Source organism: Ctenopharyngodon idella, chromosome 5 (assembly GCF_019924925.1).
Source record: "Ctenopharyngodon idella isolate HZGC_01 chromosome 5, HZGC01, whole genome shotgun sequence".
Taxonomy (NCBI): Eukaryota; Metazoa; Chordata; class Actinopteri; order Cypriniformes; family Xenocyprididae; genus Ctenopharyngodon; species Ctenopharyngodon idella.
The window spans coordinates 7,277,540-7,305,282 of NC_067224.1; the positions used below are offsets into that span (position 1 = coordinate 7,277,540).

Genomic DNA, 27,743 nt, shown 5'->3' on the forward strand with positions numbered 1-27,743 from the left:
AACTGTCTAAAAGGGATAGCTCACCCAAAAATGAAAATTCTGTCATCATTTACTCACCCTCAAGTTGTTCCAAATCTTTCTTCTGTTAAACACAGAATATATTTTGAAGAATGTTGGTAACCAAACATTTTCAGGTCCCTGCTGACTTCGATAGTTTTTTTTTTATTTATGTATTTATTTATGTATTTATTTATTTTCATACTATAGAAATCAATGGGGCCCATCAACATTCTTCAAAATATCTTTTTAAGTGAAGAAACTTATACAGGCTTAGAACAACTTGAGGGTGAGTAAATGATGACAGAATTTTCATTTTTGGGTGAACTATCCCTTTAATACATGTTCACAATCTCATTGTGCAAAATTCATATGTGTTTGTTCTAACAGTCTTTAAAAAATATGTAAGAACTTGCAACACTTCTGGAAAAAAAAAAAAAATTCTCTTATGCTCACCAAGGCTGCATTTATTTGATCAAAAATACAGTAAGAAACAGTAATATTGTGAAATATTATTACAATTTAAAATAGTGGTTTTCTATTTTAATATATTTTAAAATGTAATTTATTCCTGTGATGGCAAAGCTGAATTTTCAGCAGTCAGAATTTTCAGAAATCATTCTAATATACTGATTTGCTGCTCAAGAAATGTTTCTTATTATAATCAATGTTGAAACCAGTTGTGCTGCTTAATATGCAATTCTGACTTAATAGAAAGTTCAAAAGAACAGCATTTATTGAAAAATAGTTTTTTTTAACATAACTCGCAATTCTGACTTTATAACACAATTCTAACTTTATATCTCGCAATTCTGATTTTATAACTCGCAATTCTGGCTTTATATCACACAATTCTCACTTTATAACTCGCAATTCTAACTTTATATCGCACAATTCTGACTTTATAACTTGCAATTCTGACTTTATATCACACAATTCTGACTTTATAACTCGCAATTGCGTCATAAAGTCAGAATTGCAAGATATAAACTCGCAATTCTGAGAAAAAGTCACAATTGCAAGATAAAAAGTTGTAATTATACCTTTTTTTATTCAGTGGCAGAAACAAGTTTCCATAAATAAAAGTAGAAATTTCTTTAAAAAAAAAAAAATAAGATAAATAAATCTTACTGACCCCAAACTTTTGAACAGCAGTGTAATGTTAATCAATACACAAATGACTATTAAGTCTGGCTCCATTCTGTCCATAACACCCACTTTTCAAAATACATTCCTGTCATATAAAATCAAGTCCCACCCACATTTCTTCCTCATTGACCTTCCTCATTCAACCTGGTTTTAAAATGCCTTTTATGATGATGTAATTTTAGTGGAGTGGAAATAGAAAACCTCTTGTAATGTGTTTGCATACCATGACAGGTATCTGATTGGTTGATAGTGCTGAGTCTGCTCCAGTGGGCATGGATGCTTGACTGTTGTCAAGTACTCGTTTACGTTTGCGTCGATTCGTAGACACTTCTTTACCTTCTGCAAAAGAGGTTGTAAACATTTGCACATATTTGTAAACAATTCGAATTTTTTTCAAAAGTACATAAAATGTTTAATAACAAATAAAGGCTCTTACCTTTATTACAAGATTGAGTACACAACTCTGTAAAAGGCCTAAACAAAGACAAAATCAATGAGATCAAACAACACTTTCAAGCAATGTTCATCCAACATAATCACTATAATCACATTTGGCACAGCACTTACTGTAGGGGGGTTTTGATATTGAAAGTAATTTCATCTTGGGCCTGCAGGATTTTTTCCAACCGAACTATGTCATAAGTATTTGGATTCCTGAAGGGGATATCATCCGGAAGGCCACACACTTCCAGTGAGCCTGGATTGGCACGGATTAACTTGTAAGGAACAATGACTGAGCGGTCCAATCCCAAAGCTTCACCTGAAAACAATACATTCACAAATTAGAATATTATAATATACATTAGAATATTTCAGAATGACAAAAACACATTTGCACAAAGGAATAAATAGGTTTTTAGTAATTAACGTACCATATTTCTTATTGAAGAGCTCTTTAACTTGTTCCCTTAATATCACTTTCTCTCCCATTCGGTTGACCTCATCTTCTTCTGTTGAACAGTGATAAAATATTTAAGTATAAGGATATTTAATATAAGTTTACTGATAGATTAAACATTAAAATAGCCTTTTATGCTAGACAGACTGTCAGATTCAAGCTAGACTTGTACGGTTTTATTTTTCAAAGGAAATACACTGGACATGGGTTATTTTGTCATTTTAAAATATATTTTAGAAAATTATAAATTATTACATAATTGAATACAACATTTTTTAAATAATGGGCAATTTTATACTAGTAAAAAGATGTTATTTTGCTGTTATCTTTAACTTTCTATTTCTTGAGCAGCAAATCAGCATGTTAGAATTTACAAGATATAAACTCGCAATTCTGACTTTTTTTCCTCACAGTTTATATCACTCAATTCTGAGAAAAAAGTCTGAATTGCGAGGGGAAAAAAAGTCAGAATTGTGAGATAAAATGCCGCAATTACCTTTTTTATTTTTTATTCAGTTTTATTAAATTTATTATTTTATTATTTTTATTTTTTAATTCTGAAGGATCATGTGACACTGAAGACTGGAGTAATGATGCTGAAAATTCAGCTTTGCCATCACAGGAATAAATGACATTTCAAAATATATATTAAAACAGAAAACTATGGAAGCTTGTTTCCGTCACTGAATAAAAAAAAAAAAAAATAAAAAAAAAGGTAATTGCGGCATTTTATCTCACAATTCTAACTTTTTTTTCCTCGCAATTCAGACTTTTTTCTCAGAATTGAGTGATATAAACTCAAAATTGTGAGAAAAAAAGTCAGAATTGTGAGAAAAAAGTCAGAATTGCGAGTTTATATCTTGTAGATCTGACATTATAACATTATAACTCGCAATTGCAAGTTTACATCTCACCATTCTGACCTTTTCTCAGAATGGCAAGATATAAACTCGCAATTGCGAGATAAAAAGTCGCTATTATCTTTAAAATTATTTTATTCCATGGTGGAAACAAGCTTCCATAGAAAACAGTTATTTTAAATTGTAATAATGTTTCATAATATTAGTGTTTTACTGTAATTATCAAATAAATGCAGCTTTGGTGTGCATAAGAGACTTCTTTCAATAACATTACAAAAATGTTTTTGAATGGTAATATAAGTAAAATAATTCTATATCTGTCAAACAGCAAAAGTGGCTGAAGGAGCTGTGCAGCCAATCAAAAATAGAAATGGGACATCCATCGACTGAAAGTTCTAGATATAGTTTTGTCACACCACAACGCTCTGAATGTCCAGTGTAGACATGGTACACAGTAAATTATGCCTTATTCTTACCGCTTATTGGGGTGTAACCTTTCTTTAATATGGTTATTCTTCGTGGTGCTGGCAAAATAAAAATGATTTAAGTTATTTCCATGAGTAATTCAGCAAAAATAGACAATTTAAAAAAGAAGTGCTATTAAGTTTTGACTGCTTACCTGGCTTGGGAATAAGCCCTTGGAAAGGCCTGAAAAGATAGAAAAGACTTTGTAATCCTTAAATAAACTCAATATATCACACAAAATAATCCATGTTCACTTTTTTTTTTTTTTTTTTTTTTTTGTTCGAAAGCTTTTCAAAAACTTGGTGCAGTGCTTCACCTTGTAATGCTGAAAGAGATCTTGTCTGCCACCGCTAATATCCTCTCTAGATTCTGTGAGCCGAAGGTACAGGGTTTTCTGAAGGGGATGCCAGGGGGCAAGCCCTCTATAATCACTGAGCCAGGGTTACTCTTGATCCTCTTGTAAGGCACTTGCACAGGATACTTAATGCCCAGTGCCTCGCCGTATTTCCTGTTGAACAGGTCTTGGACCTGCTCTCGCAGTGTGTTCGCCAAGTCGATACGGGAGAGCTTGGCCTCTAAACTGTCTGAGGGCAGAACAATGGTAGAAAAGCCAACGGTTTAGTGATAGCATATCAGGAAAGGACAGGAGGGAATGAAGTTTTGAACATGAACTGGCTTCCAAAAGACAGACACGTGGCACAAGGATCAACTGAATCTTTTCATTTAGTCAGGATGCAATAAAGTCACTAACTTACTGTATACAACACCTGATAACTTAATCACAGTGATACCTGAGAATCCTGGTCTTTTGGAGGCAGGTCCCGGGTCATCTGATTGGTCTTTAGAGTCAGTCTCTGCTGAATATTTAATCAAAAGGAGAATTATATTAGATTAGTAAGTGATATTTTGGATAAAACAGAAGGAATACACAACAAATGGATACAAAACAAAACAAAATGACCCTACATAAGACAAATGGTTTGTAAAATAAAATAAAATTAGGGTTGTCACTAATGATTATTTTGGTATTTGAGTAATCGGTCGATTATTTTGACGATTAATCGAGTACTTGGATAATTTTGTGGTAATAAAAATAGACCTAAGTGAACAATAACCATTAAAATTACTTAAAATACATAGGTATAAAAACAATGAAGCAATAATCACTGGTTTAGATTAAGTGTGAAAAGTAATCATATGATTTTCTTGAACAACACTGTTAAAATACATAATGTAATATACAATAAAAACATGATAAACTTATGTACTTTACATATTATAACAAATGCCTACAGAGGGCGCCAAAGGCCTGGTGTTGTTGTCACTTTACAGCAGATCAAATCCTTGTTTAATATTGACCAAGCAACATTTAATTTATAACCTGCACGAATGTAAATAATTGTGTTGCGATTCACCCTGAAACCCGCAGTGCATATATTATTTAACTGAATCGCAGCCTTTGTGATTTCACAATAGCACTATGCCTTTTAATATATATCGTGCAGCCTTTGAAAATGGTCTAATAATACAGTTTTTGGATTCTCGTCCGTGAAATGCAGCACTTCCAGTATTTTGCCGGTTAATCAAGGTACTCAAATTGAATCGAGGAATCATGAAAACTCTAAATAAAATAATAAAATAAAATAAAAAATATTGGTTTACCTGAATCAGAGGTTGTCTTAGAGGCACCTTCATTTTTGACCGGTTCTGTCAACAATTCTGGCCTGACAAACACAGATAAAAAGGTACATCATAGTCAAACAGCTTCTTGAAAGATTGTAGTGGTTTTGTGTAAGCCTGAACAAACTTATTTAATAATTTTAATGTGTTCTTTATGCCTATACCTCTTTATAACAAATGTAATCTGACTACTGGCGGCAAGAATCTTCCGGAGTTTTGCTGCCCCAAAACAGTTCGGTCTTCGAAAAGTCATCCCTTCTGGCAGCCCTGTGACATACAGCTCATCTGGGTACATCTGGAACTTGGAGTATGGCACTTTAGCCGGTTCAGGCAGACCAAGAGCCTCACCTAGAATGAGAAAGATAGGTGATTTGACTCGATATGACACACCATTATAAATTCTGCAATCTATTATTTGTGTATATTTTAAGCCAGAGGAATCTTTGCAGGTTGCTGCCACAGTTGATTGTAAATGATACGGTGAGTAAGTCCATGACTCACTGTACTTGGAGCTGAACAGGCTTTCGACTTGCTTTCGCAGCTGAAGGATCATCTCTCCGATGTCTTCTGGGGAAAGGGAGGACAATCACACCAACAGCCCATAATATCTGAAGACAAAACTGAGTGATAGTTCAAAATTGAGTTTTACCTTCAACAGCTCTCTTGAGCCCTTGTGGTGTAGACTTCGGTGTTAAATCTTCTGCAGAGATACAAACAGAATGACGTTACCATCAGTGTAGCACATGGGAAGTATTCCTATGTGTATGATTTGATCAAAAACACATGAATTATACACGCTTTGCTGGAGATGTTTTGATGATTCAACTCACCTGTGTTTTACTCCAGTGACCATTTGTGTAATGCAAACTTCAACATAACAAATCCAGTGTTATTAATTATGAGTCAAAATGCTTAATTTGTGAGTTAATATGAACGCTTCAACAACACCAGGTTTCTACACCAGATTCATGTACAAATGATTTTTTTTTTTTAAAAACCCGGTAATTTCCCTAATAATTATTGTTTAAAAAAATTGAAATAAAAAAAAAATTGAATCTTGAAATTGAATATTATATATATATTTAATATATATATATATATATATATATATATATATATATATACAGTCAGACCAAAATTTATTCAAACACCTTGAACATTTCATTCATTATTACAGTTTATTCACGATAGTTTAAAAAAATGGTAATACAATATGACAAGATCAGAGAGTTAAACTGTGTCAGAAAAAATTAATCTTAATTATGTCAGATAACACTTAAGCAAAACATGGTCAGGTCAAAGTGTCTGAATAACTTTTGGTTCCAAATTTTTATCAATTTTACTGGTAGTCCACTGTATGAAGAATTTTTGGGTATAATATGTCACAGTTTACTTTATTTTGCTATCCTCATTTACATAAATTAACTATAGTGTCTTGCACCCACTAGTAAAAATATATCAAAAACGTCTGAATAGTTTTTAGTTTGATGTTTAGATTATATTTATATTATTAGATATAAAACATTAATTATTAAATACATGTTGTATAAACCACACTTTGTGACCAATGAATTTCCATTACTTTTCCACAGTAAGAATAAAAATAAGGATTTTTTTAAAAATCATTTAGATACAGACTGATCTGTGATCAGATTCATGGAAAAGAACCAGCGCTATTATTGTTAACTAAAATGATTAAAAATATTTTTTGTTAATTGAAATAAAATAAAATATAAATATTAGATGAAAAATTAAACTTATTTTATTTCACTTAGTTGCAATGGCAACATTTCTAATTTTCATTTAAGTACTAAAATTACTAAAACTGAAATAAACTGAAAACTGAAATTTAATAAAATAAAGAATAAATAGAAATATTAAAACAAAACCTATAAAAATGCCAAAAGCATATAACAAAAATGATTCAAACTTAAAATAAATTAAAATGAAAACTTAAAAAGATATAAATAAAAGCTATAAATAAATAGTATATTAGTATACAAATAATAAAATAATTTAGAGCCAAAACAGCACTGAAAAGAACCAAATCAAAAGATTCAGACATCACTTGCTTACCTGCAAGGTTTACTCTACAAAAGAGCCTTATCTATGTGACAAAATATTCTACAGCATAACAAAAAAAGTTGTTTTTTTTCTAGGCCTGGAAAAGAACTTTAAAATTCCCTGATTTTCCAGAACCCAGGAATCCCGTTAACACACATGACAGCGGTTGAGCGTTCATATCAACTCACAGTATATTTCTATATATTAGGGGCACTAACACTGGGAGTCTATTTAGGGAGTACTATTAGATGTGGGTTTACTGTAGTGGGAGAACTAGCACAGCATGGGGAACAGGTTTCACATTGGATCTGACAACTGCTTGGGTAAGTCTGGGGTATTGGGTTTGGAGTTAAAATAAGAAATGTAAAACTCTTGTCTTACCACATTTCAACCTATGTTATTATCTCTGGTTAAAATGTTTTTGTACATTAAGTGCTGCTGTCCTGTTTCGGTCTTCACAGAGGTTCGTACTCATGTACAGTTCCTTTTGAGAGATTAGGACATGGTTTCTTCCAGTCTAAATCAGCATTTAATATGCCTGTGTTGAGCATAAGCTCACTGAAATGAATGTCTAACAAGAATGGACTTGACAGTTAGTGGGACTAACACGTACATGTACATATAAAGATTATGAGACGGGCATTAAAGCTTGTAGGAGGGCAGGTATAGACGGGATGGAGGGATTTGTAACTGGATGAGAAACCGGAGGGTTATATTAGAGGCTTTGATGTGTCATATGTTTGGGATTATCGATATACCACCAGAGGCAAGAGAAAAAAGATGGATATGGAACTACATTCAGATATTAGGTAAGAAGGAGGCCAGTATGCTGTTACCTGCTACAGGTTCCTTGGGACGACAGAGGTCAGGGGTCACCCGCTCAGCCTGAGGCTCACTTGGCTCCTCTGTAGAAGCACTGGACTCTGAGAGTAGAGGATGAGAGAAAGACAGGAACAGAGAAAGACAGGGAGAGACGAATTTGGATGTAAATTTAAAAACCAAAATAAAAATGGCACTCAAAATGCATTTAATTTAGATAACATGTATTCACTGGAATTTGATTCTGAATTGTGAAAAGTTATGCTGATAAAATTGGTTCATTATTTTTAGAATACATTGATGAATCATCTATTATGAGGCCAGTGAAAATGAAATCTCATATTCTCACCAAGGCTGCGTTTGATCAAAATGCAATAATATACTGTGAAATTATATTAATATGAAATATATATATTTATAAAACAGTTAGTTCCTATCCTTGATTCTTAATTCTGGTCAATAGCTGTGTTTTTTTTCACGTTAAAACACGGCTATGACCGCTTCACCCAATGGTTCTGTGTATCACTACACAACACCCTTAGCAACCACTCTTAGCAACGTAAACTGTATGTTCTCAATTGATATTGTTCATTGAAGCTTACTGCATTATGTAGAAGAGTATTGTGAGAAAGAGGTTTATTACCAACATTCAGATTTTAATATTTTCCTTCAGGTCAGTCCTATGTTCATAATAAAAAACCTGTTTAAATGTCTGATGTATTATCTTGTCCTTTTAACAGTTAAGGGGTTTTCCCGTGACTGACAGCGCTAGTCAGAGCATTTGTCAGTTGCGTCTTGTTCCTTGTCACAACAATTCAGTCTTTTCAATGTAACAGTCTTCTCTACTGACCAGTAGCCGCTCACTGCAGAACACACGAGATCCAGTGGGCATAGACGGGTAGGTTTAAGGATATGTAAAGTGGGAGGAGTTGGATCTAGATCCAACCCGCCCCCTGGATCTCGTGTTGTGCAGTGAGGACCATCTCCTACTGACTGACACACTCATAAAGACAGTCTTTGCCGCCATCTAATGGTGTAATAATGTAACTTCTGTTGCTGTTCACGGTCAGGGACTATTTTTTCCGGCGGAAGGAAGGCTTTTAGTGAAAGTTTACTTCATGAAAAAGTTGCATTGATACATATTTTTGGCTTTAATATTTGTATTATGTGGTAACCGTTTTATAAAAGCAATAAGGTACTCGAGGCTAGTGCTGTATCGTGAATAAGTCACGGCTGAAGGGGTTGCAACAACGCCCTTCAGCCGTGACTTATTCACGATACAGCACAGCCTCTTGTACCTTATTGCTTACATATATATATATATATATATATATTAATAAGTCCAGTCTTCAGTGTCACATGATCCTTCAGAAATCACTCTAATATGCTTTGATTTATATATAACAATTTAAAACAACTATTTGTTATTTTAATATATTTTAATATGTCATTTATTCCTGTAATGCAAAGTTCCATGATATGACATATTTCCAAGTGAAATAGGATACTAAATGACAGAAAAAACAAACAGCCTGGAATTAATTTTATCTATCATGGATTTGTTTGACAGGTGTTTGGAATTGGATTCAGAGTGGTTTGAGAGATGGAGAAAGTACAGAATATATTGATGAAAGATTGCAAAAAAAGTTGAACTGATGAGGCAAGCATAATGATACCCAGCATATTTATTAAATAAATAGTGTCTTTAAATAAGGATGGAAGGTAGAGAGGAGGTAAAAATCACATTTGGCCAGAATGATGTTTTTCAACACTGTTAATGCAGCAGTTGAGCTCAAATTTGCAGTTTATATATGATGTTCCTTCAGTTCACAGTGTTTAGCCAATGAATGTGCCATGTAATGCAAAATGCCCTGCCTGTCCTCAAAGGCTCAGATCACTGCACAGCAGGGTGGAAAATGAGAGCAAATATTTTTAAATCAGAAGGCAACCATCAAAGACAAACTTCCTCTCTGTGAGTAAGTGAAATATGCTAATGCATTCCCATCCAGTAGACCTACAGGGATTTCATGCTTCTTTCAACTCACAACTTTATTTAAATTTCTGCACAGATGATTGTTAACAATAACGCAAAAAAAGAGAACAAAACTTGAGGTACCAGGCCCGAAATATTAAAACTCTCAGTGTGAGGCTTACTGTGTGACTGTGAGACCATACCTGGCACTGTCACCTGGATAATTTCTCCATCTGGGGGTTCTGTTTTGATCTTTTTCAAAGGCAGACAGTCTCCAGATGGCCCTGAAAAATAAAACATAATTAATTATTTTACAGTAAAAATAAGTTACAGATTCATAAAACTACAGGGCAGAAGCCAAAGTTATATTAAAATGATGAGCGGGAGATCTACCTGCTTCACACTCAGCCAAGGGACTGACACAGGAGCTAGTCGATCTGAAACAAAAACATTAATAAGAATTCCATCTCTACTTTCTTCTTAAATACAGGGAAAAAGTGATGCACCCAAATAAAATTTATTGGCCGAAAGTGGAACTTCTTACACATTAGGCCAAAAGGCAAAAATCTAATTTTTTTTTTTTTAATAACTATACATTCTGTTAACTTATACATTTTTAAAATCAAATAAATCTCTACAGAAAACAGAGAATGAAGAATTAAGGTCCATTCACACCAAGGACGATAACTCTAAATATGTCTAAATGTAAAAGAATAACAAAGTCCACACCACAACTATAACAAAAAAGGCACAGAGAAACAATATCATTTTTGTCAAGCAGGAGATGACAAAACTGTTTATTATGCTTATATTAAACAGAACGATATTGTTCGTTGGTGTGGATGCTAATGTAGTTATTGTTATCGTTATCTTTATAGTCATTATTCTTTGTATGAACAAGCCTTTACTCATTAACTCTCTCATTGATTTTTTTATAATATGAGCACAACCTTAAATGGGATGTCACTGTCTGTGTACATGGGTAAGTACATGTTTGCAATCTTTCCAAGAACCACTATCCATGACAGTTATTGCTTATAAGGAAAATGTATGCAAATATGTTCCCTTTGTTTTACTAGGGAAAATGTAAAACCATTAATTTATTTTAGTGTTGTCAATCGATAAAAAAAAAAAAAAAAACTAATTAATCGCACATTTTTTTTTTCTGTAATTAATTGCGATTAAAAACATAGGAGTTTTTTTAAAATATTTTTATATTGTATTAATTTCACAGTTACCCTCGAAATTAATGTAGAATCAACTTAAAGACAGTATATTAAATATAAATATTTGTTTAATGCCATCTTTTTTATGAATGAAGCCCAGTATCACAGTATCTATTACTGATGTCTCTATGAAATTGATTTTTTTAAACATTAATTAGACATTCAACGTTACAGTATAACTAACAGCTATCAATTTCAACATTTATTAGACTTTAAAAAAATAACAACTTTTAATTTATGTGAACTTAAAACAATCTTTGCATAAACCCATTATATAATAAATGTCATATTTACCTGTGGCCTTCCTACCTGTGTAACAGGTAGGAAATAATAAAGTTATCAAACACCTTACTGGCTTCACTGCATAAATTATAAATTAAGTATAGATTAATCCTTATTAAAGCTACAATCTTTTCTGTTACCTTTGTTCTTTGATTAACATTAATGACAGACATCACAGCAACTGTTTTTTTAGGCTGCTGTGACTTTAAGACCTGCTGCTGTAGAACGTGACGCGGATCTCATTTTCTCACAACTCTTTAACTGATTTAGGATGTTATTTAACTCATTTAAGACTGCTCTTATGAGGATGCTCGACAAAACAGGCATTTTGCCATAATTCTCTGTGTAATTGTTTGTTCAAGCATGAAAGAGAACTTGATACTTGATACTGTCTCACACAGACACGACAGTCACAGACAGCGCGTTCTCGTTTGTCATGGTTTAAAAGCATTTGCGTGAATAAGAGTGTGAATATTTAATGTAACACTAGCCAAATTATGATGAAAAAAGGGATGTTAAATTAACTGCATTAAAAAAAAATTAACGCATTAAACTGAAATAATTAATCGCATGTGTTAACGTGCTAATTATGACATCCCTAATTTATTTATTCATTCATTTGTTTAACTTTTTTTTTATTTATTGTCACATTTATTAGTCTTTTTATCCTTGTCAAAGTTACCAGATCCATTTCAGCAGAGTTTCGGTTCATATTTTCAGCTAAAAAGTTCTGTCAGTGCATCATTACAGGAAAGTGAAAATGCAAACTATCTAAGAAAATTCTGTGGTGACGGGGAAGGTGAATTGGTACCTGCTACTGTGAGTGTTGCTGACCAGCTCTAGGGAAGAGCTCGGCACCCTGAGGCCATCTGGGAAACCGTCCTCGGTACCATCCTGTTTGCCCTCCTCCTTAGCTACTTTACCAGCAGCTTACAAAGAATATGAATGGACAAGTTTAACATACACATACTGTATATTATAAAAAAAATGCCACGTAAAATGTGCTTTATGTGGTAACATCTAGTTAATTCTAATCAATATATTTTTTTTTAGTACTGAATCAACTTGATTATAATAGGTTACACCAATGAGTGTACTTTAAGGGTCAGATGAGGTAGAAATAGCTCCTTAAGGTAACAAGACATTTTAACTTAGTTCAGAAAACATATAATGTTATAACAATGCTATTACAATGTAACAAGTGGAACGAGGCGCCAGACGGATGCTGGTTCAGGAAATACCTACCGGTAAAAATCCGTTCATCAAACATTCTAAGAAAAGAAAAAAGAAAATTGTTATTTCCTGTAAGACCAGCTAAACCTTATTAAAAACTGAAATGCTGTTTACGCATGTCTGGTGCCGAACAGCAGGAGATTTCCTCATTATGCCAAATCAGCGGCTCCACGCTGGCTCATGTATGGCAGCGGTTACCACAACCAGCATGACGCTCCACTTTGGATGCCTAGCGCTTCTCTGCCAGATGGCAAAGACGGCTAGATTTTTTTTTTTCTTTTTTTTTCAGATGAAGCAAATTTAAAAACTCAGTATATCCAGAACCAATATTTGGATTCATTTTCAATGAGCCCCACAGTTAATTACATGACCAAAAATGAAAGGTTATCAGTAATTAAATCTCTGACACCACCGTCACACGTTGAAATTGGAAGAGCTACAAATCACACCGCCGCTGTTTCAGTTTAACTACGTTGGTAATGTACTTAATTGAGCAGCTATGTCACATAAAAGGAAATCTCCTTAATCAGGTCAACATTAGTTCTCAAAATAAAAGTATGTTCAGACGGAGCCTCGCACCTTCTGACAACGAAGCGGACAGCATGCCTTTCTTCCAGGATCCGTTTGAGTTTAGGCACACCGTAAGTGCATGGTCTCTTGAAGGGAATCTTGTCTGGAATTCCAATGATCTCAACCGCCTCAGGATCACAGGCGATTTTCCGGTACGGCACAGGAACCATGTGATCCAGGCCTAATGCCTCAGCTGAAATGAACATCAGTTAAGTGATGAGTTAAAGCTGAAGTGTGTAATTTCTGCGCTACCAATGTTAACGAAAGGAATTTTTAAACAGATTTTTAAACAATCCCGCCCCAAATGCACACCATTGGTTGAGCCAATGTTGCTTTGTTGGCTGTTTTTTATAGCACCACAGAGACATAGTATTTATACTTTTCGGGGGGATCAAGCTACTAATAATGGTTTACTTACAGTTCTCTGCATATTAATAATGGGATAAGAGAAAATAGATTAACCCTATAAAGCCTACTGTGTCATATTTAATGCGCAAATTTCTAAGGCCTCTAAACTATCAACATGACTTTGCTGTAAAACCTGTTGTACAAAATCTACTACATGACTTCTGTCATCTGATTGACAGTTTATACTGTATTAGCAAGTAAAAGGGCTTTTAGTAAAATTTTATTCCGTCACCCTTCAAGTTGTGGTTCACGTCTTTTTGCTGTGAAATCTCTACTGATTTTTATAAAGTAAATGTAAGAATAAATTTTATATTAGTAATATTTCAAGATGAAGACTTGCTGACTGAAACAACTTGGGTTATTTGATTATCCATAGACCATTTTTAGAAAAATCATGTTAAAATTTGAGTATTGATACATCAGACTTTTGAGGAATGTTTATTTGTACATCTCTCAATCATCATTATGTAGCATTGCATTATATTTTTTGCCCCCACAATGAACTTCAGAGTTTTGATCATATAACTAAGAATTTAAATATCAACTTACTAAGACATATTATTAGGAGATATAGAGTGACAACTGGTATTTGTGCATTTTTTATAAGTAGCCTGCTATAATATAATAAAGATCTCACTGATTTATATTGCAAGCTATCAGAATTTCATCTTATATTCTGGCCATATTATGAGCTCCATATTTTCCTATGTCATACTATATGAGCCATAAAAGCGTGATGCATCAGATATGATACTCAACAAAAAATATGTATGCAAACTGTGTGTTTTAGATTTTTTTAGATTTTGTCTAAAGGTTCAATAAATGGTGCATTTCTGACTATTATTTAATGTCAAACTTTACAAGGTTAACATTGAAAACATTACACACATCAGCTCTACACTTTTTCTATCAATATGCAGTATTTTATTGTACAGTGGTATGGCTGTGAATTCTGCACTGTCTGTGAGCTCACCATATCTGCTGTTAAAGAGGATCTGAACACATTCTCGAAGGGTGTTGATATCCTCGGTCTCCCTGATGAACGAATCCCATTTTTCTGTTCATGCAACACAAAACAAAAATGTATCATTTAACAATCTTTCATATGTTCCCTGTTAAGGAAAAAAAATAATGCCACAGTCTTAATCAACATTTTCTGAAATCTATTTGGATACATTGAGGTTTTCCACTGTTCGTTTAGACATAGGAGACAATTAAGGCAGGTCCTGACTCTCTGCAGTGACTGAAGATTTCATGCTGATCTTTTGCAGAGAACAGACTTTGGTAGCCCAGGTGACCTGGCCAAACTCCTATTACTACTGCCCACTCTGCCAAGACCAACCCTCTTTACGTCTCATACGCCTGGAGCCATATCTAAACAAATACCACCGACACACTCTGGATCATTAGATATGACTGATTTATTTACAGAGAGATGAAATTATACATTAGCTGCATTTTCTTACTGTAAGGAATTCTGTTATTATTTACTAACTGAATCGTTCCAAACCCATATGCTGTTATTTTCTGAAGAATCTTCATGCTGCTTTTTTAAAAACTAAACAGTTTATTTGTTAGCATGTCAATATGTCACGGTTAAAAAAAGACTAGTTTGCTATATCCCCTCTATCAAAGCTCTGAAATGGACTGCAAAAAGGTTTTATTACACTTTATCTATTTGTTTCTGCAGATTTCAGGTAGTTTTCTCAAAACGTTTTTTCTCATGCACTGTGCCAGACATCACTTCAGTAGCACTTACATACTCCACACTGAAGGTTTGAAACTGGCTCATTTGCCTCATTTGTATATTTTAACATACTATTTCAGAAAACTTGTAATACAAAACAATTTTCTTAATGTACTCTGATTAATCAACTGGTAAGAGTATGGTGATATAGGCTAGATTAGTTTAAATTTTTACCCTATTTAGTATTTACCTGTAATGTCTTGCTTTAAAAAGGACTCTGATCTTGTATATACAGTCAAACCAAAAATTATTCAGACATTTTTGATATTTTTGATATATTTTTACTAGTGGGTGCAGGACACTATAGTTCATTTATGTAAGTGAGGAAATAAAAATAAAGTAAACTGTGACACATTATACCCAAAAATTCTTCATACAGTGGACTACCAGTAAAACTGATGAAAATTTGGAACCAAAAATTATTCAGACACTTTGACCTGAACATGTTTTGCTTAAGTGTTATCTGACATAATTAAGATTATTTTTTTCTGACACAGTTTAACTCTGAGATCTTGTCACATTTTATTACCATTTTTTTTTAAACTATAGTGAATAAACTGTATTAATGAAATGTTCAAGGTGTCTGAATAAATTTTGGTTTGACTGTATATTAGTATATATATTAGGGGTGTAATGGTACATGTATGTACGGATGACATGGCATGCATGCAGTCAGACGACAAATACAGTCGGTCACAGGCGATCCGCACTCCAATCCAGAAGGGGGCGCACGTGGTAATGCAACGCTGCTTGCTCACCACCACAACAGGAAAAAGTGCAGAAGAAGAAGAACAGACGATCTATGTATAGATATGTTTACTTGTAATCTCTCAAACGTGGAAAGACATCAATAAAACAGCTTGAGAATAATATCTCATGTATCATTACATTTACCTCAAGCAAGTCATTTAGTGTCCACAGCATGTTAGTTCACTAGAGAAATGAACTCTAGAGGGGAGCATTTCACTAAATATATACACTATATTAGCTGATATATTTATCATATTTACTTTAACTGTTAGTAATGTCTCATTATTTTAATGTTTAAATTTGTCATGAAAACAAGTAACTGTGTAAATGATTATATTTCAAAAATTAGTATGAGAAGTTAATGCAAAACCTGCCTTGTTTGCAATTTACATGTTTTTTTTTTTCATTTAAGTGTTGATTATTATATCTAAAAAATAATGTACTATATAATGTACTATATATAGTGCATTAGCTGAGATAGTTTTTTTTATCCTTAAGAAAATGTTCATTATAATTGAATTTATTTAAAGAGAGAGACACAATTTGTTCAATAAATCACTGTTTAATAAAAAAAAAAAAAGAAGCAATTTTATGTTTAGTTAATTCCACCCTGCTGTATCATAGTGCATGAGTCAGTCTAAAACAAACTTTTACAGTGCTTTTTGGTCTTTTTTTGATTATTATGAAATATTGTTTTATAGAAAAAAAGCTGCATTAAGATTCTTAAAAAATTATCCTTTTATGTGCTACTAAAAATATAACATTATACAGGTTTGGAACGGCCTGAGGGTGAATAAATTATGACAGAACTTTAATTTTTAGGTGAACTATCCCTTCATAGTGTTGTGAGAAGATTCCTTGTCTTTGTATTTTGGGGAGGAAACTAACTTGGTCTATATCCTGTTCTAGTTCTATTAGACACTGCTTGGGACCCCATAAAACCCATTGAAATGAAGGCCAGCTTGTCCTTGGCCAGACACTGTAATGGTGAGTACAGTCTGTCGCCCACCTGATTTTTCATGCACTATGGAGAACAGAAGGCGCTTGGAGACATGGATGCTGGGAGGGCTCTGAGTAAGATCCGTTGCCAGCCCTATTCGTTCGCCTGGAAGAGACACACACAGTCAGAGCTATAAGCTCAAAGTACATAAAAAAAAACCATATCCATATGGTTCAGCCTATACATGTGTGATATCACTCATCATAAGTGCAACAGTAATTTCCATAGAAAGTGAGTGGAAGCCAATGTATATAGAAAGACAACAGGAGGCTCTTACCATTGTCAGCACATTCCTTGGCCTGAACCGCTTTCTCCTCAGCGGACGCCCACATGCCCAGCCGCTCTTTACCTATGCTGTGCAGTGATGTGGGCTTCAGGTCCAGTTTGCTGTCTGGGTGGGGCTGGGAGGACATGGGCATACCGAACAGGAAGCTGGAGAGCATGGAGTTGCTAGCAGACACTTCCTGCACAGAGGGTTTGACGGAGGCATGGTTGCTTATGCTCTTTGAGGTCGAAGAGTGATGGTTGACTTCCGGACAGGATTTGGCATCCCGAGAGGGTTCCTCTGGTGTTCTATTAAAACACACACACAATTTTTGGTCTTTGTTCATGAGGTGTTTATCTAAAACTCATCATTTATTTGTTTAAAAATCACTACAAGTTTGCAAATTATTTTTTACATCAACTATTCACACCAATGAACTTCAATCAATATCATTTATCAAACATTTTTTTGAATGAAAGCAGTCATTCATATCATTTACTTCAAAATACAACCCACCTGACAATAGATTCAGTTATTAAAATACATGTCTTTTATGGATTCTGTAATAAATATGGTGCAAAACAAGTACAGTTTACACTACCGTTCAAAAGCTTGTGGTCAGTAAAAAAGTTTTATGTTTTTGAAAGAAGTCTCTTATGCTCACTAAGGCTGCATTTATTTGATTAAAAATACAGTAGAAACAGTAATATTGTGAAATATTATTACAATATAAAATAACTATTACCGTTTTCTATTTGAATATATTTTAAAGTGTAATTTATTCCAGTGATTATAAAGCTGATTTTTCAGCATCATTACTCCAGTCTTCAGTGTCACATGATCCTTCAGAAATCATTCCAACATGCTAATTTGGAGCTCAAGGAACATTTATTATTATTATTATTATCAATGTTGAAAACAGTTGTGCTGCTTAATATTTTTCTGAAAATCATGCTACAGGATTATTTGATAAATAGAAAATTCAAAAGAACAGCATTTATTTTAAAGAGATCTTTTTTTGTAATGATGTAAAAAATCTTACTGTCACTTTTTAACAATTTAGTGCATCCTTGATTATTTAAAAAAAAAAATCCGATACCCAAACTTTAGAGTATGTAGATCATTTCCATTTTGTCAGCACGTTTTGTCATATTACATGTTTTCATTCCTCTTGTTATTTTTGTTGCTGCTATGGCTTTTATCTATTTCTGACAGCAATGACAACCTCTATGTAAAATGGTAAGAGACACCTGACCAAAAGCTTATATCTTATTTTTTGAGGTTTTGCAGGAAAGAAAATCAACATACCCTGTAAAAAAATATTAGATATAATTTAAAATTTTTATATGAAGTAGTTCAAAGAGATGCATTTTTTTCCATTTCATTTTACAATCTTGTTGTGCAGAAAAAACTGGCATTTAGCATTTGCATTCTGTCCAGTGTATTATCAACTAGAAGACTGACCTTTTGACTATGAAGCGGATGCGGTTGCTCTGCTCTAAGATCTTCATTAAGGTCTTGGTGTCATATTCCGAAGGCTTTCTCAAAGTCACACCATCAGGCAGGCCGTAGACAACCACTGAGCTGGGATCCTTGAGAATCCAGTCATAAGGCACAGGGACCAGGCTGCTTTTCCCAACAGCCTCACCTGAAACATTACATTTAAGTGGATAAAGATGTTTTTGCTTTTGTGCCAAATACTGTACATCCTTTTTTGCTTTTTATCCCACAATAATGTGAAGAAAACCCTACTATCAGCTTACTATAAAGCACGCTGAACACCTCCTCCACCATCTTCCTTAGGACAAAGATGTTGGAATGAGCGTCTGTTAAGGCTCTCTGTCTGCCTTGCTGCCCGCAGTCTTTGCCAGTCCTGCTGCAGTCCACATCAGGAACTTTGGCGTGGGAGTTCATGGAAGTTAACGCTTGCAGACAGGACACTTCTGTGGAAAATAAATCTGTTACTTCTGAGGAAAAAGCACAAATAGCCTCAAAACACCTGTACTGTTATATGTGTAAAAATACAGTACAGTTGAAACATTAATATTGTGAAATATTTGGCAAGACAAAACAAGAACAAAACAGAAAGCAACACAAAACACATGCAAATAATAAAACTTTCACTCTATGATGGTTAAACTTTGCAAATAATCCACGAATCACACACGTGCTGAACCTGGTCCATACAGATCCTATGATCCATTACACCCCTAACAGTTACATTGTGATTACCAAGACAATTTACCATGCAAACAAAATTGTTTTTTTTTTCTCTTTGGAATAATATACACATATATTAAGAAAGCAAAAAGGATAAATGTGAATTTCATGTTGACTCACTGCAGAACTTGTGAAAGTCTGTCTGTATTTCCTTTCTGGAGTTTAGGAAGATTCTTCCCTTCTCTGTTCCCACAGCAATCACGCTGTCCTCGTGCACAGTGACACAGGCCACCTCAGCATTCAGTTTAGACATGGCAGTGCACTGCAAACACATTTTGTTTCAAGTCATCCACCAAAAAAATGTTGCATAATACTCTCACTGTAAGTATCTTCAGTATCCGTCTTACCACAGAGTCCAGAGCAGACACTAGGCTGGTGAGGATCTCTTGTCTGGCTGACACTTGGGGAACTTTGAGCTCTGGGCGCGAGTTGGTCCTCATCCCATCACAGCCCAGCTTCCGTATCTGTGCCATTCTTCTGAGGGAAAGACAGAATGAAGCACACTGAAATTCAATGCAGGTCTATAACACTACACCAAACTCACTAACTTACTAATAACACATAACAGCTGTTGTGCCAAACGTTATTCAAGAGCAGATACCATATTTAATTTGAATAAAATGATGCCACAAGTAAGTGAGAGACATACAATGCAGGATACACATAAAAACAAACAGTCAGTTCAATTATTCAGTGTAGTCTGACTCACAAACATATGACTCATGTCAGTAATCATTTTAATATTCAGATTTGGTGCATCTTATTATTTTCAAGGTAGTGTTGCTTGACATTTTTGTGAAATACCATGATACATTTTTTTTCATACAGGATTCTTTGATAAATAGAAAATTTGAAAACATTTATTTCAAAAAGAAATCTTTTGTAACATCATAAATATATAGTGCTGAAGTCTTTAGGCACTTTTAGGCACAATAGGATGATTATTTATATATTTTCTCTTAGTGAGCCAGTGGGAAAGCTTTAACACTTTGCAGTTAGCACATACTGTAAAAATCTGAATTTTAAGGTTAGGGATTTAAGAATAATATTTACTATGTAACGTGGTTTTGTTGTTTGTTTATTTGTATGTATGTTATTGTTATTTGCCTTTGCTGGGTTTGTGTCATATATTGAAACTAATTGTATGCACAAGTGGTCCTACAACAGATGGAGATCTGATCTCACCATCATCAAATCTGTCTGTGATTACATGAAGAGATAGAAGCAACAAAGTCCAAATCCACAGAAGAACTGTGGAAACTTATCCAACCAAACTGCAAATCACCTTAAAAACTGTAAAACGTCTAGTCTGCCAAAAAGAACTGGTGCTGTTTGCAAGGCAAAGGGTGGTCACACCAAATAGTAATTTGATTTAGTTAATATAAGTTCGTATATTAATAAGTAACATCTATCATGTCATTTTTTTGGAAAACATCCTCAATGTACAGCATTTATTTTGTACTATTGCCTATAAAACAGTTCACAGTACTGCAGTTTGCAAGTACATTTCTTCAAGCATCTTGGAGAAGTTTCCACAGTTCTAGTATGAATTTAGACTTCTGTATAGTACTGTATATACTACATGTGAGTCAAAATCTGCCAAGGGGTAATAATTCAACAACAGCTTTAAAAAGTGATTTTTCACTATTATTTACAACAGCATCTGCATTTTCATGGGTTTGAATAAAAGATTTTTGTTATACAATTTTTGTTAAACTTGTCAAAACCACTCCTTTCCTTGTAAAAAATGAACTTGATCTTCAAAATTCAACGAATTTGCGACAGCTGAATGTAACATTTTTGACAAGCCAAACATGTCAGTCTCTGAGTAACTTAGTAATTTATTGAAGCCATGAAATAAACTTCACTCCTTAAAGGTGCAATGTGTAAATTTTAGCAGCATTTAGCGGTGAGGTTGTGAACTGCAACTAACGGCGCACACCCCTCGCACCCACTCCCTTTCGGAGAAGCTACGGTGGCCGTCTGGCCGACACGACAAAGATGTCATCGACTGAGACGGCAGAGAGTACGTTAGCCAGTCAAGCAATGAGGTTTCTTCTTACTTCTAACAAAGAACAATCTCTGCTTCTAATAAATAAATAAATAAAATTATTAGCTTACGATCCATCTGTTTTCAAATCCACATCATTTGAATATCACAGCATTGATGTCTGTCAACAATGTGCACAATAGTATTAACGAGAAGCAGAGGTCTAGCGAGTACACGCATTTTCTGGAAAACCCACACTACCGGATGTTTTAAGTATGTCATCGCTTTTCTGTGAAAAGGGAAAAAAATGGCGGCCTGAGCGACTTCAACATTCTGTCTGTCGGAGATGGTAACGTGCATAATACATAACGCATGTGAGTATAAATTTGTTCTTCACTCGCTGAAATTGAATCAGAATGATCAGGGAAATAATAATTCCTTACATTTATATAGCGCTTTTCTGGGTACTCAAAGCGCTTTACATTTTGGAATCTCCTCAACCACCACCAATGTGCAGCATCCACCTGGATGATGCGACGGCAGCCATATTGTGCCAGAACGCCCACCACACACCAGCTTATTGGTGGAGAGGAGACAGAGTGATGAAGCCAATCAGTATATGGGGATGATTAGGAGGCCATGATGGACAGAGGCCAATGGGCAAATTTGGCCAGGATGTCAGGGTTACACCCCTACTCTTTTCGAAGTACATCCTGGGATTTTTAACGACCACAGAGAGTCAGGACCTCGGTTTAACATCTCATCCAAAGGACGGTGCTTTCTGACAGTATAGTGTCCCCATCACTATACTGGGGTGTTAGGACCCACACAGACCACAGGGTGAGCACCCCCTGCTGGCCTCACTAACACCTCTTCCAGCAGCAACCTAGTTTTCCCAGAAGGTCTCCCATCCAGGTACTAACCAGGCTCAGCCCTGCTTAGCTTCAGTGGGCAACCAGTCTTGGGCTACAGGGTGATATGGCTGCTGGTGAAGAACTTCACACTGCATGATAAAGAGAATAAACGGCAATTGGAAAACGACACCGGGTTATTGAACATCGTGTCAACGTGTGTTGATTATGATGGACATTTTTTTATGCACGAACTATGCATTCTGATTCTGACATTCCTGATTTGAATATTTTCATTAATTTTCTATTCTTGACTGATCTTATTTTCATAAGTTTGGCAATAGATGAACTGTTAAATGAGTGATCTTGAGATGAGCCCCTGTAATCGTCAAATTTGACTCTCATATGCTGATGTAATATAAACTTAACAGGTGATTTTTATAAAATGTAATTTGATCATTATCTTCTCAGTTGTTTAAAAGATTAAGGCAATTATCAAACTTCGATAAAATGTTGTATCATTATCCAATACTTTTTTCTTTTTTTTTTTTTTTACATGATTTGCTACTTTTATTTTCCCCTTAGCAGATTTTGACTCATTATAGTGAATAATTAAAACAGAATTCTGTAGGAAACACTAATGTACCGTCTACCCCTTGATTACAGTACTCAGAAACCACAGACATACTATTACAACTAATAGTAAATAATAGTGTTATAATTACTTGCAAAAACAAACTTTTTTTTAATATACTAACAAGTAGAAAGCTTTCAAGTTCCCTATTAACTTTTTAAAACATTTACAGCTGTACAAAACGTATTGAAGGATGGAAAAACCTATAAGAAGCTTTGGAAAGTGATAGTAATACCCTCTCCTGTGCTAATACACCAAAATCCGTCACACACATGTGAAAGTAGCTAATTACGATAAGCCTTTGTCAACCAATTAAAGCTAGCTCAGATTATTGCCTTAAAACCCTTCATCCTTAATTTGTTCTCCTTGGAAGCAAGACAGGGCCTGGAAGCATGAGACCTCTAAAGTGAACTACTTTACCCGTCCCTCTCGACAGACGCCCCCTGACGACTCCAATCTCAATTTCAGCCACGTCGTCTCTGAACTACAATGCTGTAAACTTGAGTACGGATGAGAAAAATGAGTGCCAATGAAGTGACAGTTTAAAGATGAAAAACAAACAAAAACAACAGGGATGATAAATGTGAGCTGTAAGACAAATAAATAAATAAATAACGCAATCCTAATTCCGGGCCTTGTGTTCACATGGCAACCGCAATCCGTTTCCTTGGAAACTAATCTCGAGGCATGTGAACAATGCAGCTCTGGCCTTTAATCTCTCCAGACACTGGGAGCCATTATCCCAGCCTCCGGGCAAAGCCAAAACCACAGACTGCACAGAGAGAGCCCAGTACTACTATTACTCGTCTGAAAACCTCCTATAAATCCTGCTACAACTCAAAGCCGGATGCCTTTGCCTGAGCATAATATTACGTACAACACTGGAACAACAACACCAACACCTTGTATCTCTAGTTCGCTTACTGGTTCATTCAAATGACCAAATATAAGCCCCCTTCACACCAAGGACGATAACTATAACGATAACTATATTAGCGTCCACACCAGCAGACAATATCTTTCTGTTTACTGTAAGCGCTCACACCGCAGTTATATGCTTTAAATACTTAAGATCTTTAAAGTAGGATGGATTCTGATTGGCTCGCAATGTTTTTATTGTTTGTCAGCTGGGGTAAAAAATCATTCTTAAAGTGATTCCAATTATATATTTTTTCTCTGTGCCATTATCGTTATAGTTGTAGTGTGGACTCTGCTATTCTTTTATATTTAGAATAATTTTTAGAACTATATCTAGTTATCGTCCTTGGTGTACTGTGAATGGGCCTTTACTCACTACTTTGGGTCCTTATAGATGAAAAATAAAGTCCTGCTATGTTCTCATGCTAAAATGTGAGCACTGCTTGCACATGCAAAACTTGTCATCACAATTTGCTATGAGGTAGCTATTAGCTAAGGTGTTTTGGGTCGCTCCTTCAAAAAAATTTTCACCCATTTTATCTCATCCAAAAGCCAAGTTTAATACTCAAGGAAAGTTAAGGTTGGCCCAAAAATCATGATGTTCTCACCCTCGTTGTTGTAAACAATGATTATTGGAGTACCATTTACAAGAAAATACTAAAATACTTAAAGGGTTAGTTCACCCAAAAATGAAAATAATGTCATTTATTACTCACCCTCATGTCGTTCTACACCCGTAAGACCTTCATTCATTTTGATTAAATCCGATGGCTCAGTGAGGCCTGCATTCAAAGCAATGACATTTCCTTTCTCAAGATCCATAAAGGTACTAAAAACATATTTAAAACAGTTTATGTGAGTTCAGTGGTTCTACTTTAATACTATAAAGTGAGAATACTTTTGTGCGCCAAAAAAAAATGTAAAAAAATAACGACTTTTCAACAATACAGTGATGGGCCGATTTCAAAACACTGCTTCGGAGATTTTATGAATCGAATCAGTGACTCGGATCTCCTATCAAACGGCTAAACTGCTGAAATCACATGACTTTGGCGCTCCGAGTCACTGATTCGATTCGTAAAGTTCCAAAGCAGTGTTTTGAGATCGGCCCATCACTATATTGTTAAAAAGTCATTATTTTGTTTTTTTGGTGCACAAAAATATTCTCGTCGCTTTATAATATTAAGGTAGAACTACTGAACTCAAATGAACTGTTTTAAATATGTTTTTAGTACCTTTATGGATCTTGAGAGAGGAAATGTCATTGCTGTGAATGCAGGCCTCGCTGAGCCATCGGATATAATGTAAATGTAAATGTAAATGTATGGACTTTTTCAGATCTTTCGAACTAATGGACGAAATAAGCTCACGCAATTTGCATATGAACGCACCCGGAGATGATGGAAAAACATACAGAGAGCATCAACTTTCGTTTCTGCTCAAGACCACGCTGAACGTGGTTATAAATCAGGAATGGTGGGAGATCATTGTGCTGTGTTTCGTCTTCAGCTGACAAAGTTTAAATCCCGTCTGGCCTGCGTGCTTTTCATAATGTTTACACATTAGGTCAGTAAGCAGAGAGTAGGCGGTCTTCCGTGGCTGTTCGAATGCATTCAACGACATGAGCGTCTACAAGCAATCTGGTCAAATGCGTTTTCGACTACCTCTGGAAGTGTTTCTGAAAGTGGATAAGCTCAAAACATTTTAGACCCTATTTACACCTGTATTTTACGTCGTCCACTTGTGATCCAATCGAAAAAATTAATTTCCTTAATACCAGGTGTAAATAGAGCCTACAGGGCTTTTTCAACTAAAAACTAAAAACTTTTTATGCATTTTTACACGACAACGAGCCTGAAATTGCAAGCTTTTTGAAAATGATACCATGTAAACTACAAAAACGCAAATTTGTGAAGACGCTGACGTCATGCGCATACATAGAACGTGTTCACTCTATAGGTGCAAAGTGTTTCTTTACAAAGTGACATTGCCAGCTACTGGCCTGGTAGTATAATAGTGTTTTTAGTCATTTTTGCAGATCTGTTAGAACGGAGATTGTTTTGACAACATTGTCATCTGTACACGAAAAACACAAAAGAAGAACTTTTTTCATTTTTTAATACACTGTTGTCGTGTAAATGTACCCTAAATGTGAAAGTTGTTTCTACACCAAATTTTATTCAGTGCATGTGTATGACTTTCTTTCTTCTGTGGAACACAAAAGAAGATATTTTGAAAAATGACAGTAACCAAACAGTTTTGGTTACCACTGACTTCCATGGATCCTTTTTGCAGAATATGAGCGTTTCCTCAGTCATTAAAGGATTAGTTCACTTTCATATAAAATTTTCCTGATAATTTACTCACCCCCATGTCATCCAAGATGTTCATGTCTTTCTTTCTTCAGTCGAAAAGAAATTAAGGTTTTTGATGAAAACATTCCAGGATTTTTCTCCTTATAATGGACTTCAATGGTCTCCAAACGGTTGAAGGTCAAAATTACAGTTTTAGTGCAGCTTCAAAGGGCTTTAAACGATACCAGACGAGGAATAAGGGTCTTATCTAGCGAAACGATCGGTCATTTTCGGAAAAAAAATGTAAATGTATATGCTTTATATAAACAAATGATCACCTTCTAAGTGCTTCCGCCAAAACCGTACTTTCGTATTCTTCAAAAAGCTTACGCTGCTTTGGCTATTGGGGCAAATGTAAATGCAAGAATCATATTTGTTTTGGTTTCCAATCCATTCACCAATATGGAAGTTTACCCAATTATGACAACTTTCGCTTCTGAGAACTCCGGAAAATGTGAAAAGAGTCCATTGTAAGAATAAAACAGAGATATTTCTGCACTGAGTAAATGTTTTTTTTTTTTTTCACAACTGGATGAACTATCTCTTTAAGGTTATAGTTAATATTGAATCTTACCCGCCGTATATTAATAACGATGACTGCCTTAGCAAATGGTCTTGTATGAAAAGGGTTAAGGTCATTTAATAGCTTCATCTTGACACTTCTAAGTTTAACAAAACGCTTTGAAGAAAAAGAGATTGGTAAGACTTCCTCATTGAACGGGCTTATCCTATCTGCAAGAGAAACTACATTCATCTGACACCTTAAGCTTCATGTATAAATGACTTGTTTTGTACTCTACACTAAGCTTTTTTTTTGCAGTAGTCAAAAGACTTGAGTTAACTATAACAAATATATTTTCTTAGGGTGAAAAAACACTAGGAAAAAACTGGTGACACTCCTAAAAGAAATTGCAGGAAAAGAAGGATCCGGACTGACATGCTTAAATGCTCAGATTAATGACTTCCTCCTTGTTAGGAGTCCGCCCTGCCAAAATACAGTTTTGTTTTTTTCATTCACGCTATCTGAGATCCTCAGCTCAGGGGGAAGCATAATGTAGCCGCTCCTTTACTTCTTGAATTACTGCCTGTATGGTGCTTAAAGATATTACCGGCATCTCAAGAAAGGGAAACGTGGGTTTTATGAGCGGTTTTGCCCTAAGAGGCTTGTGGCTCCGCCATTGATACACAATACTTCTGCTAATAGCCTTTGTACAGATTCTGCTCACAGATCCCTTCAGAAACACAACTGTATCTAAATCGTTCAGCTCAAGGGCTGATAATTGACTTTTAATTGGTCCTAACTCCTTTCACCCTGGACATTTTCCCCAAGGCCACACAAACATGTTGCATCGAGCAAACACAAAGAACTGTGGCCTGCATGGGAAGTACTG

The 27,743-nt window shown here is 34.9% G+C and overlaps 1 protein-coding gene across 5 annotated transcripts in view; it reads right to left on the reverse strand.

The window, feature by feature from the left end:
- The window catches only part of gtf2ird1 (GTF2I repeat domain containing 1), a 31,767-nt gene that overhangs the window by 1,230 nt on the left and 2,794 nt on the right, over window positions 1-27,743 (reverse strand). The window contains exons 1-26 of one of the 5 annotated variants that reach the window (XM_051893207.1): window positions 26,366-27,243; window positions 19,953-20,082; window positions 19,726-19,867; window positions 19,149-19,328; window positions 18,850-19,033; window positions 17,398-17,693; window positions 17,130-17,225; window positions 14,597-14,680; window positions 13,225-13,408; window positions 12,658-12,683; window positions 12,224-12,341; window positions 10,298-10,341; window positions 10,108-10,188; window positions 7,950-8,036; window positions 5,699-5,749; window positions 5,551-5,616; window positions 5,214-5,397; window positions 5,032-5,093; window positions 4,161-4,223; window positions 3,686-3,953; window positions 3,524-3,552; window positions 3,381-3,428; window positions 2,019-2,096; window positions 1,714-1,906; window positions 1,583-1,620; window positions 1,370-1,485 (exon numbers count right to left, since the gene is read on the reverse strand). In XM_051893207.1, the coding sequence (XP_051749167.1) occupies window positions 1,370-1,485; window positions 1,583-1,620; window positions 1,714-1,906; window positions 2,019-2,096; window positions 3,381-3,428; window positions 3,524-3,552; window positions 3,686-3,953; window positions 4,161-4,223; window positions 5,032-5,093; window positions 5,214-5,397; window positions 5,551-5,616; window positions 5,699-5,749; window positions 7,950-8,036; window positions 10,108-10,188; window positions 10,298-10,341; window positions 12,224-12,341; window positions 12,658-12,683; window positions 13,225-13,408; window positions 14,597-14,680; window positions 17,130-17,225; window positions 17,398-17,693; window positions 18,850-19,033; window positions 19,149-19,328; window positions 19,726-19,867; window positions 19,953-20,082; window positions 26,366-26,376 (2,859 nt within the window). In that variant the 5' untranslated portion in view covers window positions 26,377-27,243. Of the gene's footprint in view, window positions 1-1,369; window positions 1,486-1,582; window positions 1,621-1,713; window positions 1,907-2,018; window positions 2,097-3,380; window positions 3,429-3,523; window positions 3,553-3,685; window positions 3,954-4,160; window positions 4,227-5,031; window positions 5,094-5,213; window positions 5,398-5,550; window positions 5,617-5,698; window positions 5,750-7,949; window positions 8,037-10,107; window positions 10,189-10,297; window positions 10,342-12,223; window positions 12,342-12,657; window positions 12,684-13,224; window positions 13,409-14,596; window positions 14,681-17,129; window positions 17,226-17,397; window positions 17,694-18,849; window positions 19,034-19,148; window positions 19,329-19,725; window positions 19,868-19,952; window positions 20,083-26,365; window positions 27,244-27,743 lie in introns of those variants that run through there. The other 4 variants (XM_051893206.1, XM_051893209.1, XM_051893211.1 and 1 more) reach the window with 4 other exon arrangements.